Genomic DNA, 17,539 nt, shown 5'->3' with positions numbered 1-17,539 from the left:
GGGAAAGATCTGTTGAATTTGTACCAGTTTAAAACGTTTGAATTATTTGGGGAAGGTGTGTGTGGATTGGGAGGTCTGGGCGGCTTTGCTTGAGCTGCTGCCCCCGTGACCCGACTCCGAAATAAAGTGGAAGAAAATGGATGGATGGGAACTCTGTCAAAATCTAAACTAACTTGGCTTAATATATATTCAACGTTGGTAGCTGTGGGTAAGAGCAGCCCAACTCGTATACACCGGGGGGGTTGTGTGCCTTGGCGTTCTAGCCCATATAGCTTTGCACAAATTTTGAAAGGTTGATTAAACTTGTACCAGTTTTGGACAGATAGTCAAACTTGTAACTGACAATGCATACTCAGCTTGGCTTGGGGTAGGCTCACCAAGTTTGCCCAGAGTGTATACCGAGTTAACCAAACTTATCCCGAGGTATTCCATCTTATACCGAGTTATGCTATGTTGTATATACAAGTGGCGCCCGATCACTTGAAAAAAACTTCATGCCAAACTTGGCCAGGTCTAAAAGTTGGTCACCCTACAAATTAGGAAAACTAAACTGCTATGTGCTGAGTTGTAACTTGGAAAGATACGCCCCGAATCTGTGCCAAACTCATCCTATTGTGAGAATAGCTGAATTTAATAATCGTTTTTGCTTTTTCTTGTTAGCAAAATTTTTTGAGGGTGCCATTTTGCAGATAATGGTGTTTATTTCATCTCTAAATACCTGAGTGTTTCATCACAAATGGCCACCTTTAAGATCCCAATCTTACAGGGTAGAACAGGAAGTAGGTCATGATGTTATATAGTAATAATAACACTACTGTCAAACTAAAAGTCAAACAGGAATATGCGTGTGTACATATATACATATGTATGTATGTTTGAAGTTGCAGCAGGGATGTGTGCAAACTTGCTGGATGGTTGCACACGATTAAAGTTGTGTCAGTGCCTTTTTGTCCAAACATAAATTGAATTGCATTTGTATCTTGTATCGTGCTTGTGTGAGCAGCTGCAGCTTCTATCAAAATGAGAATCAGCTTATCGATGCTGATGAATGATTTATAATTATTTGAATAAATAATTAAATGCAAGCTCACCGTATTGATATTCTGTACCGTTTGCACTGATTGTTAAAGTGCAGCGATGGCCTCTTTAAAAAAAAAAAAAAAAGTGCTGAATTCAGTTGTGTACAATATAAATACAAGGGAAAACCCTTCAAAATAAATTTTGACAGTTTTGCACATAAACCACGCCCCTCCCGCGTACACTCCACGATGATTGGTCAGGAATTCCAAAGCAGGCTCTGATTGGTTGATTTCCTGAGGTTTCCCTCAGAACTGCAAGACGCCGATATTGCGTTACATTGGAGCAAATGGCGGCTGTCATTCAGAATCCCCTAAAAGCGTAAGTAAATTAATTAGACACGGAGCTTTTATTAATAATTACTTTGTCGCCGAGTCGAACGCTAAAAAACAGGTCGCTCGTGCACGCCAGCCGAGTGTGCGTGACACAGTAAGCTGTCCAAATTTATGTTGTGGACTTCTTCACATGAAGTCGACCCGCACAGTTATTTTTAATTTCGCTGCATTTTAATGTTTTACTTTCACACCGTATAGCGACTTTGAGCTTCACCGGAGTGTCGTCTTTCCTGAGCTGGATATATCACAAAAAAAAAAAACTGTCGGCAGTGTGTCTTATTTGCCCCGCACCGAATTGTTAAAACCCGACATGTATTTATTTGTCCTATCGTGCTGTGTTCGGGCGGAATATCGTCTGACGTACCGAAAGTTGTTGGTGTGAATTGTCGACATGTCAACTTTGGCTCCTTTGAGCGCAGACGTGGTCAGAAACAAGCAAACAAGCAGCGAGGGAGGAGGAGGCATTTCGTGTGTGTGTGTGTGTGTTTGCTCGATTGCTGGCCAGATCGACAAAAGTGACAGCAGTGCAATTCACTGATCAAATATTTCTGGCTCCCAACTTCAGAGGACTGTGTCTGCTTCCTTCCTTTATCCTTCTGTGTTCCACCAGTATAAGTGGCCTAGTCATTGTAAAATTAAAGCCATAGGCGGCTGCAGAGGAGGGGCTTTGCAGGACTGTAGCCCCCCACTTGCAATTTTAGTCAGGAAGAAATTCCCGGACACATCTGAGCTGGACGGAAATTCCATCCTGGACATCCCCATATAACCTGCAGGTGTCGTGCCAGGTCTCCAAGCGCCACTTTTTCGTTTAGCAGTTTCGTAGTGCAGGTTTGTAGATTTAGCCTGCACAGTTTGCAACCCGTTTAAATGGTTTAAGCCCTAGAGCCTATTTCACCAAACTCACATACTCATACATTATGATTTATTTCTCAGCTTGTACAAGGTCAAAAATGCAAAAGTTTGGATCAGCTAAAAGACAGATCCTAGGGGATGTTGTGGATGCAAAAAAAATGGAAGTAAATAATACTTGGTAGGAGTAAATGGGTTTTTTTTTTTTGTTTGTTTGTTTTGGCCGTGGCTACGGGTACGGACCCGTATCTACAGAGACCGTTCTAAAGATACGGAGGGTGTCTTACCAACCAATCGGAATGCGCAAATATGTCCGTACCATATGCGGCTAAAGGTCTGGCAAGGCTTCAAAACTCATCCATACATTGTCCATATCTTCAGTGAACCTCGGTCTGTACCTTTAGAAGTCCCGTGAAGATACGGATGTACCTATCCTTAGCCACTTTGTTTTTGTTTTGTTTTTTTCCCAAAAAATGAATTCCGATTCATGTCTTTATTTGCTTGGTGTTTCAGCTCTGGTTAGTTGATATGTGATTGAAGTGGATACTTTTGTAGAGGAGACTTCACTTGACATTTTGATGTATAATAAGTGTATGTTGGTGTCAGCATTGGTTAGTTATGAGTCTTCAAATGTTCCAAAACAGGGCAAGTCCCCAAATCTGGGGACTCTCAGGTTTAAGAGGTTATGGTTGGTCTAGTCCGTTGCCTGTGGGGATCCACGGGTTCTAGATTGGGTAGTGTTTAGAAGATGGGTAGCTGCCATTTCTCAAGGGTGGTAATAAGTTATGCAATGGTTCTGTAATGATTTGAACTGAAAGTGCAGGAAATTAAAATGAAAAAGTTTTGTGAGTAATTGTATTTATTATTTAGTGCATTTAGTTGATGTCATGTTTTACATTTGGCAAGGTTGAGATATTTTTTTTGTTCAGAGCTTGTCTGGTTACCAGGGACTGATTAATAATGATATCAACGTCCATTGTTCACTGTTGTTACCTAGAAAGTCCCTTTGGCTGCTCCCTTGTTTGCACTCGGTGTCACTACAGCAAATCCAAGGTGGATCTGCATGTTGAATTGGTACAGGTTTTTAAACCAAACACCTTTCCTGATGCAACTCCACATTGCATGAAGAAAATTCACTGTTATTACCTAATATCCTTAATTTCCCCCAAAATATTAGTCCTACCAACTTTCTGTTTTGAAGGTGACCCAAAATACATAAACATACCAAATGACAAATGTCAGCTCTCCCCAGTTTCTCTGTGATCAGAGTTGCACACATGTACACAGAGGCCACTTGGCTTTTAATATATAGTTTAGGATAAAGGTTAGGTTGCAGTTAGTGTGAAAAACATAAAATGTTTGGAAATTTGAACAAAACTTTGACTTACGGACCACGTCTTTAGCGCACTTCCATTTTCAGGAATAGTTCAGATTCACACACTGCAGAACATATGGAACTGGACCTGGACCATATTTGAATTCTGCTGCTGCCCAAGACTCCTGGAAGTGTGCAAAGCTGGCATCCGGAAGCTGATGTGTTGTTCAAATTTCAAAACTTTATGCATTTCAGACATGATAAACTCCAACCCTTATCTTAGTCCTAGACCTACCTCTCAGCCATTTAAGTTAAAGTAATTTTTTGTAGTGACTGGGATGAGATTTGGCACCTCCAAATCTGAGGCCATGGTTCTCCTCCCCTCTGGGTTAGGGGGAGAATTATTGTCCTAAGTCGAGGAGTTTTAGTATCTCTGAGTCATGTTCACAAAAGTTAAATTGACAGGCTGAATGAGGCGGTGTCTGATGTTTAATGGTGACGAAAGAGAAGGCAAGACTCGTGCTTTACTAGCCAGTTTACGCTCATGTCTTCACCTATGGCCATGAACTTTGGATAATGATTGACAGAGTAAGGCCATGAATACAAGCGGCGGGAATGAGATTCCTCCATTGGGTATCTGGGCTTGTACTCTGGGACAGGGTGGAGACCTAGAATATCTGCAAGAGCCTCAGAGTATAGAGCCGCTGTTTCTTCACATTGAATGGAGCCCGCTTAGGTGGTTTGGGCATCTGGTAATGATGCTGCCTGGTCCTCTCCCTATAAAGGTCTTCCAGGCACGTCCAACTTGGAGGAGATCCCAGGGGAGACCCAGGACACGCTGGTAGGATTATATTTTATAGTGTAGCAGTAATTGTAAGAAGCATTTCAGCAGAGTATCTACGCTGGGATCACATGAATGTTGTCTCTTCTTTAGCCTTTCAGGTACAAGAAGAAACACTGTTTAGATCCTGCTAACAGGCACTGTATGTTTAAGTATAGATACAGAATAATTGAGGATAAATACATTTTTGCCAACTGTTACACAGGCACTGATGTCATTCTGCAGCGTTATGATTATAGGTGGTTACAGTTAGGCTACGATTAGGTTCAGGTTTGGATTAAAGGGATAGGTTAAAGTTAAAGTCTGTAGTTGCTTATTTTAGCCATGGATATACAGGAGATGTTGGATCTTCATTAATTGTGGACACGTGTTCCAACATTTGGGGGATGTCTGGTTTAGGTCAGGTGTGTCCATGAAAATGCTGCCTTTTAATATCTTCACGAGAAAGTTAGTTAACATTAATGTATTAAAAATCCTGTTTTTATCATCACATTCTCACATTTTTTGACTCAGATTTGTGAGTTCTGCTTTGTTTTATTTTTGCTTGCAGATTTTCCAAACTAAATAATGTAAGAGTTCAGCAGCCAGTACACAACTCTGCAGCAACTTTAGATTGCTGTTATTATTAGGTTTTTTTGTTTGTTTGTTTTGTTTTTTTTGTGATCTCGCATTTGGAGTCGGTAATGACGTGATGGCAGGTCATGGGGATTTCCTCCATCAATGGGGCTCCAGACGCATTTACTGCATCTTGCACACCAGTAGATACTGTATTTACTCTACACCAATAGGTGCCAGCATGGGGTGATATGCCTGAGCAACAACCTGGTCATCAATAATGCATCAGTATCTCAAGATTGAGTATGACCAGATTTACCAAACATTAATCAATTTGTCTTAATATTCACAGTCATACAAAATTTGAAGTTCTTATGTGTATTAATTTTTGAGTTATCATGTATAAGTCATGTGAGGCTCATTCACTCACATTTTGTGTCCAAAGCCCGGATTACCACAGGATATTTAACTGACAAATGCTGTTTTAGTTTTTCCATCCGCGAAGGACGTAATAAAATCATCATTTGTTTATTTATCTGTCTGTCGGTTAGCAGGATTACGTCAAAATTGTATATAATTTAATGTTTTGTATTTATTGTAATTATTGTTTGTTGTTGTGTGTCTGAGTACTACAGATGGAAAGTAAGTTTTAGCTATTTCTGGCATATTTACATTATGGCATGAAAATGTACAAAGTGTTCATTAATGTGCATTGCCCTCATCAAATAAACAATAAAGAAAGAAAGAAAACTACTGCACAGATTTTGACAAAATTTTCACCACAGATAGATATTAGGCCATGGAAGACTCCATTAAATCTTGGAAGTGACATGGATTTTGAATTAAGATTTGCACCATAGATAGACATTAGGGCATGGAAGACTCCAATGGCGTCTTGGAGGTGATCTGGATCCAGATTGGCAAACGTTAGAAATCTGGAATTGCTCTTGTATTTATTGTGTGTTATGCCTATGAATCATAGCCAATGTAATTAAATTCCATCTAAAGTAAATTTCATTTACTTTTGATGGAATATTTTGACATTTGTAATGGATTTTACATTGATGCATCTGTGGTTAGTGAGCATTCTGACTATTGGGTCTGTATAGTTGGAGCACTTGCTCCGCTGTGCCTTTAAATGGAGGAGGGCTGGAGATTAGCCTGGTCCAGGATCCTGGGCCCATCTGTCAGGGAGATGCTCCAACAGTGAGGAAGTGTTGGCCACAAGCAGGAGAACCATCTGCTCCTCCATGGAGGTAACCTGACGACTCCGTGGACACTAGCACTAAGACTGGACCTTGCGATGCCTTTCACAGCACCCACGCTATCGTCATTGTTTTAACATATTGTTGCTACTGTGGAAGATTAAAGTGGCCAGAGCCTCCTGGCTATGCTAAAATCCCATAATAATCATAGAATATTAAGGAATTAAAAAAAAAAACAAATATGAGAAAACATTTGTCTTAATGACACTTTGTATACGATTAACATGGTCTTGAATTTTTGGGAGCATTTTCTGTTAGTAATCTGATATGTGGTATCAGCTGCTTGTACTAGTTTGTTATAAAGGAAGATTTGTGCACCTTGTGTGATGCACAACAGAGACCATGGATGTCCAGAAGGATCTCCTGTAACTTTGAATTTGTGCGCAACATGAGCTGCTCTTGTGATGTTACTGCTATAGCTGTTATTGTTAAACAGAAGCTTGTAATGACTCATTGATTTCCTCTTCTTTCTGAAAGCCACTACAGTGTTTTTTTTCTTCCAAAGGATGGCCCAATAGTCCACCCCGATGTGATGCTTGTATATTCCTAGATCGCAGAGCACACTGCAATTCAGTGTACGAGGTCTATTAGAAAAGTATATGACCTTTATTATTTTTTTCAAAAACAATATGGATTTGAATCACGTGTGATTACATCAGACATGCTTGAACCCTCGTGGGCATGCAAGAGTTTTTTTCACGCCTGTCGGTTACGTCATTCGCCTGTGGGCAGTCTTTGAGTGAGGAGTCGCCCACCCTCTCGTCGATTTTGTTTTTCATTGTTTAGGAATGGCTCAGAGACTGCTGCTTTGTTTGATCAAAATTTTTTCAAAACTGTAAGGCACAACTGAGTGGACACCATTCGATAAATTCAGCTGGTTTTTGGTAAAAATTTTAACGGCTGATGAGAGATTTTGGTCTGGTAGTGTCGCCGTAAGGACGGCCCACGGCGCCTGACGGCAATCTGCGCTTCAAGGCGGCAGCGTCTCGCCGTTTCAAGTTGAAAATTTCCACATTTCAGGCTCTGTTGACCCAGTAAGTCATCAGAGAACAGAGAACTTTCAGAAGTCGGCATAAGGAGTTTATTCAGACATTCCATTGTTAACGGACATTTTGTAATGAAAGAACGTGCGGGCAGAGTCGCGTGTTGGGCCGGACCCGAGCGCGGGGGGTCGCGACAGGAAAAACACTTACGTTGGAAACCTTAACGGGCAAGTTGGAACATGCCCAAGCTGTTAAACATTTTCTCAGTTACTCACTTGTTGAAAGCCACCAAAAGCCGCCTGAATTTTACAAATGGTTTTCAACACAGAGGTGTTTTTCCTGTCGCGGCGCACACAGATTTGCCGAGTCGTCACGGAAACGACTCAGCGAATTTGCGCGCACGTCTTTCATTACAAAATGTCCTTAAACAGTGGAATGTCCGCATAAACTCCTCATGCCGGCCTCTTCTGAATCTTCTCTGTTCTCTCACCACGTCCTGGGTCAACAGAGCCTTAAATTAGGATGTTTTCAGGTCGAAACAGGCCGACGACGGCGCCTGGAAGTGCTGCAGGACATCCCGCTCCGTGGGAAGTCCTTACAGTGACAGAAACACCCCATAATCTCTCATCAGCCGTTAAACTTTTCACCGAAAACCAGCTGAATTTCTTGAATAGTGTCCACTCGGATATTCCTCACAGGTCCAGAAAAAAAGTTTGATAAAGCAACGCGCGCCGTCTCGAGCAGCGTGTGAAACAAAGGAATTCAGCCGAGAGGGCGGGACCACATCTCACTCAAGGCCTGCCCACAGGGAAATGACCTCACCGACACGCGTGAAAAAACTCACGCATGCGCACAAGGGTTCAAGCATGATTGGTGTAATCGCATGTCAATCAAATCCATATAGTTTTTTTTTTTTTATAAAACTGCCGGTTAGTTTCATAAGATACCTCGTATATGTTTAGCTCTGCAGAAAAGTAGCTACCTTCAATCCAAGCTGCCCCTCTGGTTTTTTAAATTAATTAATTGTGTGTTTGTAGACTGAGAGACAGCTCATGACAGGGTGCCAAGAAAAGAGTTGTATGAGGAAGTCTGGAGAGGCAGAGAAGTATGTGAGGGTGTGATGCAGGATATGTACAAGGATAGTATGTCACTGGTGATACGTGCAGTGGGAATTACAGTTGCATTCAAGGTGGGATTACATCAAGGATCTGCTCTGAGCTTTTCTCTGTTTGTAGTGGTGATGGGCAGGTTGATGGTTGAGATCAGACAGGTGTTTTCATGGACTATGATGTTTGCAGATGACCATGCCATCTGTAGTGAGAATAAAGAGCAGGTTGAAATGAGCCCGGAGAGGTGACGATACGCTCTGGAGAGAAGGGGAATGAAAGTCTGGACAAGACAGAATAGGTGTGTGTGTGTGTGTGTGTGTGTGTGTGTGTGTGTGTGTGTGTGTGTGTGTGTGTGTGTGTGTGTGTGTGTGTGTGTGTGTGTGTGTGTGTGTGTGTGTGTGTGTGTGTGTGCCTGAGGGGGAGCATGGTGGAATAGTGAGGTAGCAGGGTTCTCCCCAGACAATGGAATAACTACGTCATGCCATTATACTGGCATCTGGTACCTCTATACTTTGAAGTGAAAGTGCCTTGGGGCAACTGTTTGTTGTGATTTGGCGCTATATAAATAAAATTGATTTGATTTGAATGCCCCCAGCCTGGTGATACTGTAACTTGGGAATTCAAACTTTTCAAATTGCAAATTATGCAGGGAAAATGTTTTTAAAAAGTGTGGAATCTCCCACATTTTAAATTTAATTTAAATTGTCTTTCTGTACATTCTTTTTTCTTTCATATGTTTATTGCACATTCATAACATGTATACAGTGTGTCAATGAAAAACTTTTGATTGATTGATTGATTTTTATTCATATAAAATGTAAACACGTGTAAGATAATACAATTTAAAAATGTATTAAATAAACATGGATACATAAATATGCAGGGTAACACAAAATAGCATAAAGCGCTTGTTTCCATTGTGGCCCAACAGGAAATAAAACGCACAACATGACAAGCAAATAAAGACAAGTGTGACTGTGGGAAGGTCCAATAAACAGGTTCATTTCACTAATCAAAAGTTTAGCACATTCAGACCAGAAACGGTACTAAAAGATTTTCTTTTTTGTTGTAGCACTTCGGGACACAAGGTCGGATAGGACCCCAAGTGGAAGCGTTTGGCGCTGCTTCGGGTGATAGTTGCCAACATCATCGCTACATTAAAAATTTTGGGGGAGAACCCTATGTAGTGAAGTTTGATATATTTAAATACTGTCTGCCAGAAAAAGATTTGAGGTGAAGCACAGTAAAAATATGTTTTTAAAACTTGCACTGTGGTGCACTGCTGGTGGCATAGTGGCTCATACTGATAGCAAGAACCTTTTGAAGTGGCGCAAGACTGAATGCATGTTTAATATATCTGATACCAGTCAATCGAAAAACATCCTAGGTCCGATTCAGCCCAGGTGAACTCATGCGGGTTGATACTAACTGGTCTGATTGGCCACTTCAGATATGTTTGAAATGTGATGTACAACAATACATGTGTTGCTGTGTTCACTGACGGTGCAGGGGAGGCACGCTGCATCTTGTCTTTAAATAGTTTTGCATGATTGTTTTGACAATTAATGATGGCTCCTTGTCCTCAGAGGTTCCGTTCATATTTTAGAACATTGTGTCACAGTTAATTTCATTATCATTTAATAAGGTAGTTGATTATTTATGACTGATTTATTATGCAAGCCTGTTCTTCCACATTCTCTGCTTGATCATGGGTGTGATGTGTATAGATTTTTCAGACAAATGCATTTCTAAAAGTGATGAGTGCAAGCTGGACACCTCAAGTGGTTTGGTTGATTAAATGTCAGTGTGACCTAATCAATCAATTAGCTAATTTTATTTTTAAAAATTTGATGTTTCTTCTATTGTGTAAAATGCATGAAATAACAACAAGAATGTGCTTTTCAGAGCCCAAGGTGCTACCTTGGTATCACTTTTTACAGTCGTAGCAACAAGGTTTTCATGCAGCTTCTGTATTTAGATTTCTGATAATTAACTCGCAAGCTCAGATTTGAGTTGTATCCAAACATGTCCCTCACTCTCCCTGAAAAAAATGTTACATGTGATCTGATCATTGACTGGAATTTAGCTATTTCATGAAATGTACAAAAACAACTGAAAACAAACATTCTCTGGCATTTAAAAATAGATTACATAATGCTTTTAACAGTCTAATTGTCTGTAGTTTAGTCAGTGGAGTGGGTTGATCCCTCACCGAGGGGTCGGCTGCTTCCATGTCTGATTGCGACTGAGTGCTGCTTTCAACTACACAAATGTGGGTGAAAGATGTGAGAAGCTGTCTAATTTTGTGTTGGTGTTGTAAGATACACATGCCTTTGAAACCTTTGCTTACTGACATTTTGCATTTCTCATAATTCACTCTATTTTTACAACTGCATTACACATTCTCATAAATATGACCGTATATATGCTGAACACTTGGTTTCTGGCATTGTTACACACTTGGTAACTCCCATCTTCTACTTTATCGCATGTGATTTTAATTATCAGTAGTAATAGTTAGTATAGCATTTCCTAGGTGGGGCCATTCAAAGACGTGGAAAAAAATGTAGATTACATTTTCGAGTTTAAAGTCACAAATATACAAGAAATAACGTGCAAATTTACGAGAAATAACACGCAAATTTGCGAGATTATAAACATGTATATTTGCAAGAAAAAGGCAACGCGAGATTAGAACACGTAAAACTACAGGTACATAAATGCACATGCAAATGCAGCCTATTGGCACCTTAGCGATGGAATGAGACGGGACAGTGGCTTCATCGTGTACTTTTTTACTGTCAAAAAGAATTAATACATGGGCAGTGAGAAAAGAGAAATTACGGAGCCCGCCTAACATGGTGGTTAATTTTTTTGGGCCCAGATTATTGCGTTCCCACGCAGTAACCTAATATCATATTAAAGCTCATGCCTATCAGAGCACACAGTGAGTGGAATCAGGTGGGAGACTGAACGCATATGTGCGCGCATGCGCACACACACACTCAGCAGACAGCAACAGGATTCACCAGAGATGAGAAATATAGTGAAATATAGTTTAATTATACAACGGTGATAGTAAGCAGCAACACCTGTTAGTGTGCCTTATGAACGTTTATGTTTTCTTTTATTTTTTACCGTCCCGTCATGATTCCTGTTGCTGTGTGCATATGTGTTCAACCCCTCCCCCCGATTCAACTCACTTTGCGCTCTGACAGGTATGAGCTTTAATATGATATTAATGCTAGCCAAAACAGACCATCTTCCCGTAGGGTCATATCCGTTTCCCCCTAGTCTTACAAATAAAACGCACCTTTTTTTAAACCAAAAAATTGTCTATTTACTTCTAGCAAATTTGCTACTTTTTTCCTCACAGACTTGCATGTTTATAATCTTGAAAATTTGCTTGTTTAATCTGGCAAATTTGCTACTTTTTTCTTGCAAATTTGCTGCTTTTTTTTTCTCACATATTTGCATGTTTATAATCTTGAAAATTTACGTGTTGTGGCAAATTTGCTACTTTCTTGTTGCATATTTGCATGTTTTTAATCTCGCAAATTTGCATGTTATTTCTCATAAATTTGCATGTTTATTCTCGTATATTTGTGACTTTAAACTCAAAATTTAATCTCCATTTTTTTTTCCTGTCTTTGAATTTGATGGGTATAAATTCCTGCGATTTTACAAGTTCTCCCACTTAGAAATCATGGAGGGGTCTGAAATTTTCATCTTAGGTGCATGTCCACTGTGAGAGACATAATCTAAAAAAAAAAAAAAATCTGGAAATCACAATGTATGATTTTTTTTTTTTTAAATAATTTATTTGTATGTTACTGCTACAAATAAGTATTTGAACACCTCCAATCAGCAAGAATTCTGGCTCACACAGACCTGTTAAATTTTCTTTAAGAAGCCCTCTTATTCTGCACTTTTTACCTGTATTAATTGCACCTGTTTAAACTTGTTACCTGTATAAAAGACACCTGTTCACACACTCAGTCAATCACACTCCAACCTGTCCACCATAGCCAAGACCAAAGAGCTGTCAAAGGACACCAGGGACAAAACTGTAGACCTGCACAAGGCTGGGATGGGCTACAGGACAACAGGCAAGCAGCTTGGTAGATGACAACAACTGTTATGATTATTTATTAGAAAGTGGAAGAAACACAAGATGACTGTCAATCTCCCTCAGTCTGGGATTCCATGCAATATCTCACTTTGTGGGGTAAGGATGATTCTGAGAAAGCTCAGAACTACATAGGAGGACCTGGTCAATGACCTGAAGAGAGCTGGGACCACAGTCACAAAGATTACATTAGTAACACATGATGCTGTCATGGTTTAAAATCCTGCAGAGCAGCAAGGTCCCCCTGCTCAAGCCAAGTTCACCAGTGACCATCTGGATGATCCAGAGGAGGCATGGGAGAAGGTCATTTGGTCAGATGAGACCAGAATAGAGCTTTTTGGAATCAACTCCACTTACCATGTTTAGAGGATGAGAACAACCCCAAGAAAACCATCCCAACCGTGAAGCATGGGGGTGGAAACATCATACTCTGGGGGTGCTCTTCTGCAAAGTTGACAGGACAACTGCACCGTACTGAAGGGAGGATGGATGGGGTCATTTATTGCGAGATTTTGTCAAACAACCTCCTTCCCTCAGTAAGAGCATTGAAGATGGTTCATGGTTGGGTCTTCCAGCATGACAATTACCCCAAACACAGCCAGGGCAACTAAGGAGGGGCTCCGTAAGAAGCATTTCAAGGTCCTGGAGTGACCTGGCCAGTCTCCAGACCTGAACTCAATAGAAAATCTTTGGAGGGAGCTGAAACTCCAAACCTGAAAGATCTAGAGAAGATCTGTATGGAGGAGTGGACCAAAATCCCTGCTGCAGTGTGTGAAAACCTGGTGAAAAACTACAGGAAACATTTGACCTCTGTAATTGCAAACAAAGGCTACTGTGCCAAATATTAACATTAATTTTCACAGGTGTTCAAATACTTATTTGCAGCAGTAACATACAAATAAATGATTAAAAAAATCATACATTGTGATTTCCAGATTTTTTTATTTTTTTTTTAGATTATGTCTCTCACAGTGGACATGCACCTAAGATGAAAATTTCAGACCCCTCCATGATTTGTAAGTGGGAGAACTTGCAAAATCGCAGGGTGTTCAAATATTTATTTTCCTCACTGTGTGTGTGTGTGTGTGTGTGTGTGTGTGTGTGTGTGTGTGTGTGTGTGTGTGTGTGTGTGTGTGTGTATATATATATATATGTGTGTGTGTGTGTATATATATATATATGTGTGTGTGTGTGTATATATATATATATGTGTGTGTGTGTATATATATATATATATATATATATATATATATATATATATATATATATATATTCACAGGCCATCATTCACGAATGATAACACAAAAACTTTTGTTTCACTCATGGTTAGCAGTTGGGTGAAGCCATTTATTGTCAACCAACTGTGTTTACTCTTTAAATCATAATGACAACAGAAACTGCACAAATTACCCTGATCAAAGTTTTCATACTGCTGTTCTTAATACCGTTTATTGCCCCCTTTAACATCAGTGACATCTTGGAGTCTTTTGTGGATGAGGCTCTTTGATGGTAAAGTTGCCACTGAATATGCCTTGGACTTTATTTACATCAATTATGAAGAAATGCAAAAAGTATGGCAGTCTATGGTAAATCTAGAAAAATATAATGTAATGGGGTGCATAGGGGTCGATTATAATCGAGTGTGTAGTGTTGACCTACAAGTTGTGGTAAGGTAGCAAAGGGGGCAAGACCCAGTAAATCTCAACTTGCTTCAACATTGTCTTGCTCGGGATAAAACAATTAGCAGATTTTCAGTTTAATCTGTACGAGTGAATAATCAAGTGTCTCTGAATGAAGTAACCTTTCAAATGAATGACAAGTCCCAAATCTCTTCTCTGTGAATTATTTGTTCATCCCCTCTGGGCGTATATGCTTTTGTGATGCACAATTAACTTTGTATGTATGTTGGCAAGATATCGCAAACATTTTTGAACAAACCTGGAAGGTAAATGGGCTCAATGATGGGAAGGAGTTTGAATTTGGTTTGGATTGCTCAAGATCATATTTCCAGCCCCGTGCTCATATAAAGGATAATGACATTTTATGCAAAGCTGAGTAATATTTTATCATTACACCTGATTCACACCTGTTTGTTCCATAAAATTGACAAACTCACTGACTGAATGCCACACTACTATTATTGTGAACACCCCCTTTTCTACTTTTTTTTACTAATAGCCTAATTTCATAGCCTTAAGAGTGTGCATATCATGAATGCTTGGTCTTGTTGGATTTGTGAGAATCTACTGAATCTACTGGTACCTTGTTTCCCATGTAACAATAAGAAATATACTCAAAACCTGGATTCATCTTTTTAGTCACTACTGAATTAATAACCAGAAAATATGTGATTGAACAATGAGCCAAGTGAATGCATCACAGGGTCTCACGTAGGAATTACTTATTTCTAGTCATTATTGATCTTGGAACATCTCCCACAAAACAGTTAATGTTAAATTAAATGCTATGTAATGCAGCTCTTGTCATTCTTTTGTCTGTGTGCTTTTAATTGGAAGAGGATTGTGTTAGAAATCTCGAGTACATTCTTTGTGCGTCTGCAGTCAAGCTGGTGTTTTATCTCTGAGATCTTTTAGCATTCTGATGTGGAATGTCTCATCGCTATAAGCTGTGCTTAATAAAGCCTTTCAGTCCACTATAATTAGCCTCTGTCTCGGGTTTCTGACTTCATTTCACACGTTTGTCAGATTATAATTAGTCACACTTGACACTAATTGGATGTCGCTCCTGTGGACCACTTTGACCTCTTTTGTTTTAGGATGATTCGCTTTAGGGAAATGACTTTGTTGAAGCGACGTGGTGGATGTGGATGTAGCTGCAGCGAGCGAATCTGTTTGAGGTCCATCCCTCGTTTGAGCGCCGGCGGAGACTAATCTCTAGAATCTGCTGATTAAAATGGACTATGAAAAATTTAATTACTAAAAAAAAAAAAGTCTCAGGAAAGTGCTCAATAAAATTGCAGCTCAAGCTGGAGTTTACTATTGGTTGGTCACATTGCACAGCCACAGCTCTCCTGTCATGCCATTGGTCGTCTCTTTAAGCCAAACCCACTTGTTACCTTATCGTTGGTGATTAGGCGGAGTCAAGCATGGTGGCTGTCTGTCCTCTGTTGTACACCTGCTTTTGGTCTGACTGGTGTAATCAGGAGGTTGTTGTCAGGATGCACGTGCACTTCCTATATATATATATATATATATATACACACACACGAGGTCTGTTAGAAAAGTATCCGACCTTTTTATTTTTTTCAAAAACCTGATGGATTTGAATCACGTGTGCTTGCATGAGCCAACCTTGAACCTTCGTGCGCATTTGTGAATTTTTTCACGCCTGTCGGTTGCGTCATTTGCTGGTAAGCAGCCTTTATGTGAGGATGGGTGGAGTCTCTCGTCGTTTTTTCTTTGCAAGGAAAATGGCGGAACGACTGGAGCAGCGCGACTGCATCAAATTTTGCCACAAACTGGGCGACAGCCAGGTGGAAACCATTTGGATTATTCAGACGGCTTTCGGTGATGATCCTATGGGCATCACACAGATTAAGGAGCGGTACATCCGGTCTAAAGACGGCCGCACAACAGTGGAGAGCGAGCCACGCTCCGGTCGGCCATCAACACGCTGAAATGACCGGATCATTTCCAAAGTGAATGCTGTGATGATGTGGGAACGTCGTGTGACTATCCGAGAAATTGTGGAAGAGGTGGACATCAGCACTTTTTCGGCACATTCCACTGTGACAGAAGATTTTGCCATGAAAAGAGTTGCAGTGAAATTCATTGGTACGAAGCTGAAGGCGCAGCAAAAGCGCCTCCGTGTTGAAGCCTCATAGGACATGTTGTGACATGCCCACCTCGTCCACAATTTCTCGGGTAGTCACACAACTGAAAAGCCGCCGAAAGCCTTCTGAATCTTCCAAATGGTAATTCCCAAGAATTGGAATCGAATTGAATCATGAGTTGTTGAACGATTCACATCCCTAATATTCTTGGGGTGACGATTTGATTCAGAATCGATTTTTCGATTCAAAGAGCTCTGAGAAATAGTTACATTACTTAAAAATGTTTATGTTTAAGAAAATGCAGCTTTACAAGGTTAATCAAGTGATTCTAAAGACGTAAATTTACTTATCTGCTTTGCTCGTTCAGAGTTGACTAGCAGTTTAGTGAAGCGCTGGTCAATAGTCAGCAGAGACCGCTGCTCCGCTCCTTTTAGCTCCGGGTGATGACGTAGCATGTGGGCTTGCGGATTTGAAGTGTTTCCGAAGTACTTAACTTTCATTTTGCAGGTTTTGCACACTGCATAAGTCATGTCAAGCTCCTCCTTATGCAGCAAATAATAAAATCCAAAATGCGCCCAAACATTTGCCTTCTGCGAAGATGGTGCTGGCTGAATTAGCTCTTCATCCGCCATGCTAACCTTCAGCTCACAAATGCTTGAAGCACGCCGGTAAGCATGCAGGTAAGCATGGAAAGAGAAGCGGAGGGATGCGCCACGTAGCGGGGAATGGCGCGGGACCAAAGCACCTCCGTATTGGTCTCACAGGATGGCTTTCAGATGGCTTTCAGACGGCTTTCGGTGGCTTTTCAGTCATGTGACTATGCGAGAAATTGTGAATGCGCTGGACATGCCAGGACATGTCCTGTGAGGCTTCATCACGGTGTTGCTTTGCGCCATGCGGCTCCACCGCGACGCGCAGAATTCCTCCGCACGTCTGTCTCAGTGTGCCGAAAAAGTGCAGATGTCCACGTGTTCCGCTATTCCTGTGGAAGTCGGACGACGTCTCGGATCAACACAGCGTCCAGTGTGGAAATGAACGGCATATTTCACTGTTTACAGGAGTTTTTGTCATGGAAAGAGGAGCAGAGGAATTCCGCGCGTCGCGGTGGAGCCGCATGGCACAAAGCAACGCCGTGATGAAGCCTCACAGGACATGTCCTGGCATGTCCAGCTCATGCACAATTTCTCGGATAGTCACACGACTGAAAAGCCATCGAAAGCCGCCTGAAAGCCATCCTGTGAGACCAACACGGAGGTGCTTTTGTCCCGCGCCATTCGCGGCTCGTGGC

The 17,539-nt window shown here is 40.8% G+C and overlaps 1 protein-coding gene across 3 annotated transcripts in view; it reads left to right on the top strand.

Annotated features, from left to right (window-relative positions):
- The window catches only part of LOC117532329 (zinc finger protein DPF3-like), a 72,319-nt gene that overhangs the window by 24,678 nt on the left and 30,102 nt on the right, over positions 1-17,539 (top strand). For 2 of the 3 annotated variants that reach the window (XM_034195648.1, XM_034195646.1), the window contains exon 1: positions 1,310-1,398. The exons of the other annotated variant lie outside the window; for it this stretch is intronic. In XM_034195648.1, the coding sequence (XP_034051539.1) occupies positions 1,367-1,398 (32 nt within the window). In that variant the 5' untranslated portion in view covers positions 1,310-1,366. Of the gene's footprint in view, positions 1-1,309; positions 1,399-17,539 lie in introns of those variants that run through there. 3 annotated transcript variants of the gene reach the window in all.

Source organism: Thalassophryne amazonica, chromosome 19 (genome assembly GCF_902500255.1).
Source record: "Thalassophryne amazonica chromosome 19, fThaAma1.1, whole genome shotgun sequence".
NCBI lineage: Eukaryota > Metazoa > Chordata > Actinopteri > Batrachoidiformes > Batrachoididae > Thalassophryne > Thalassophryne amazonica.
Note: the sequence above shows the minus strand (reverse complement) of the source record. Positions and strands in the feature narration are given on the sequence as shown.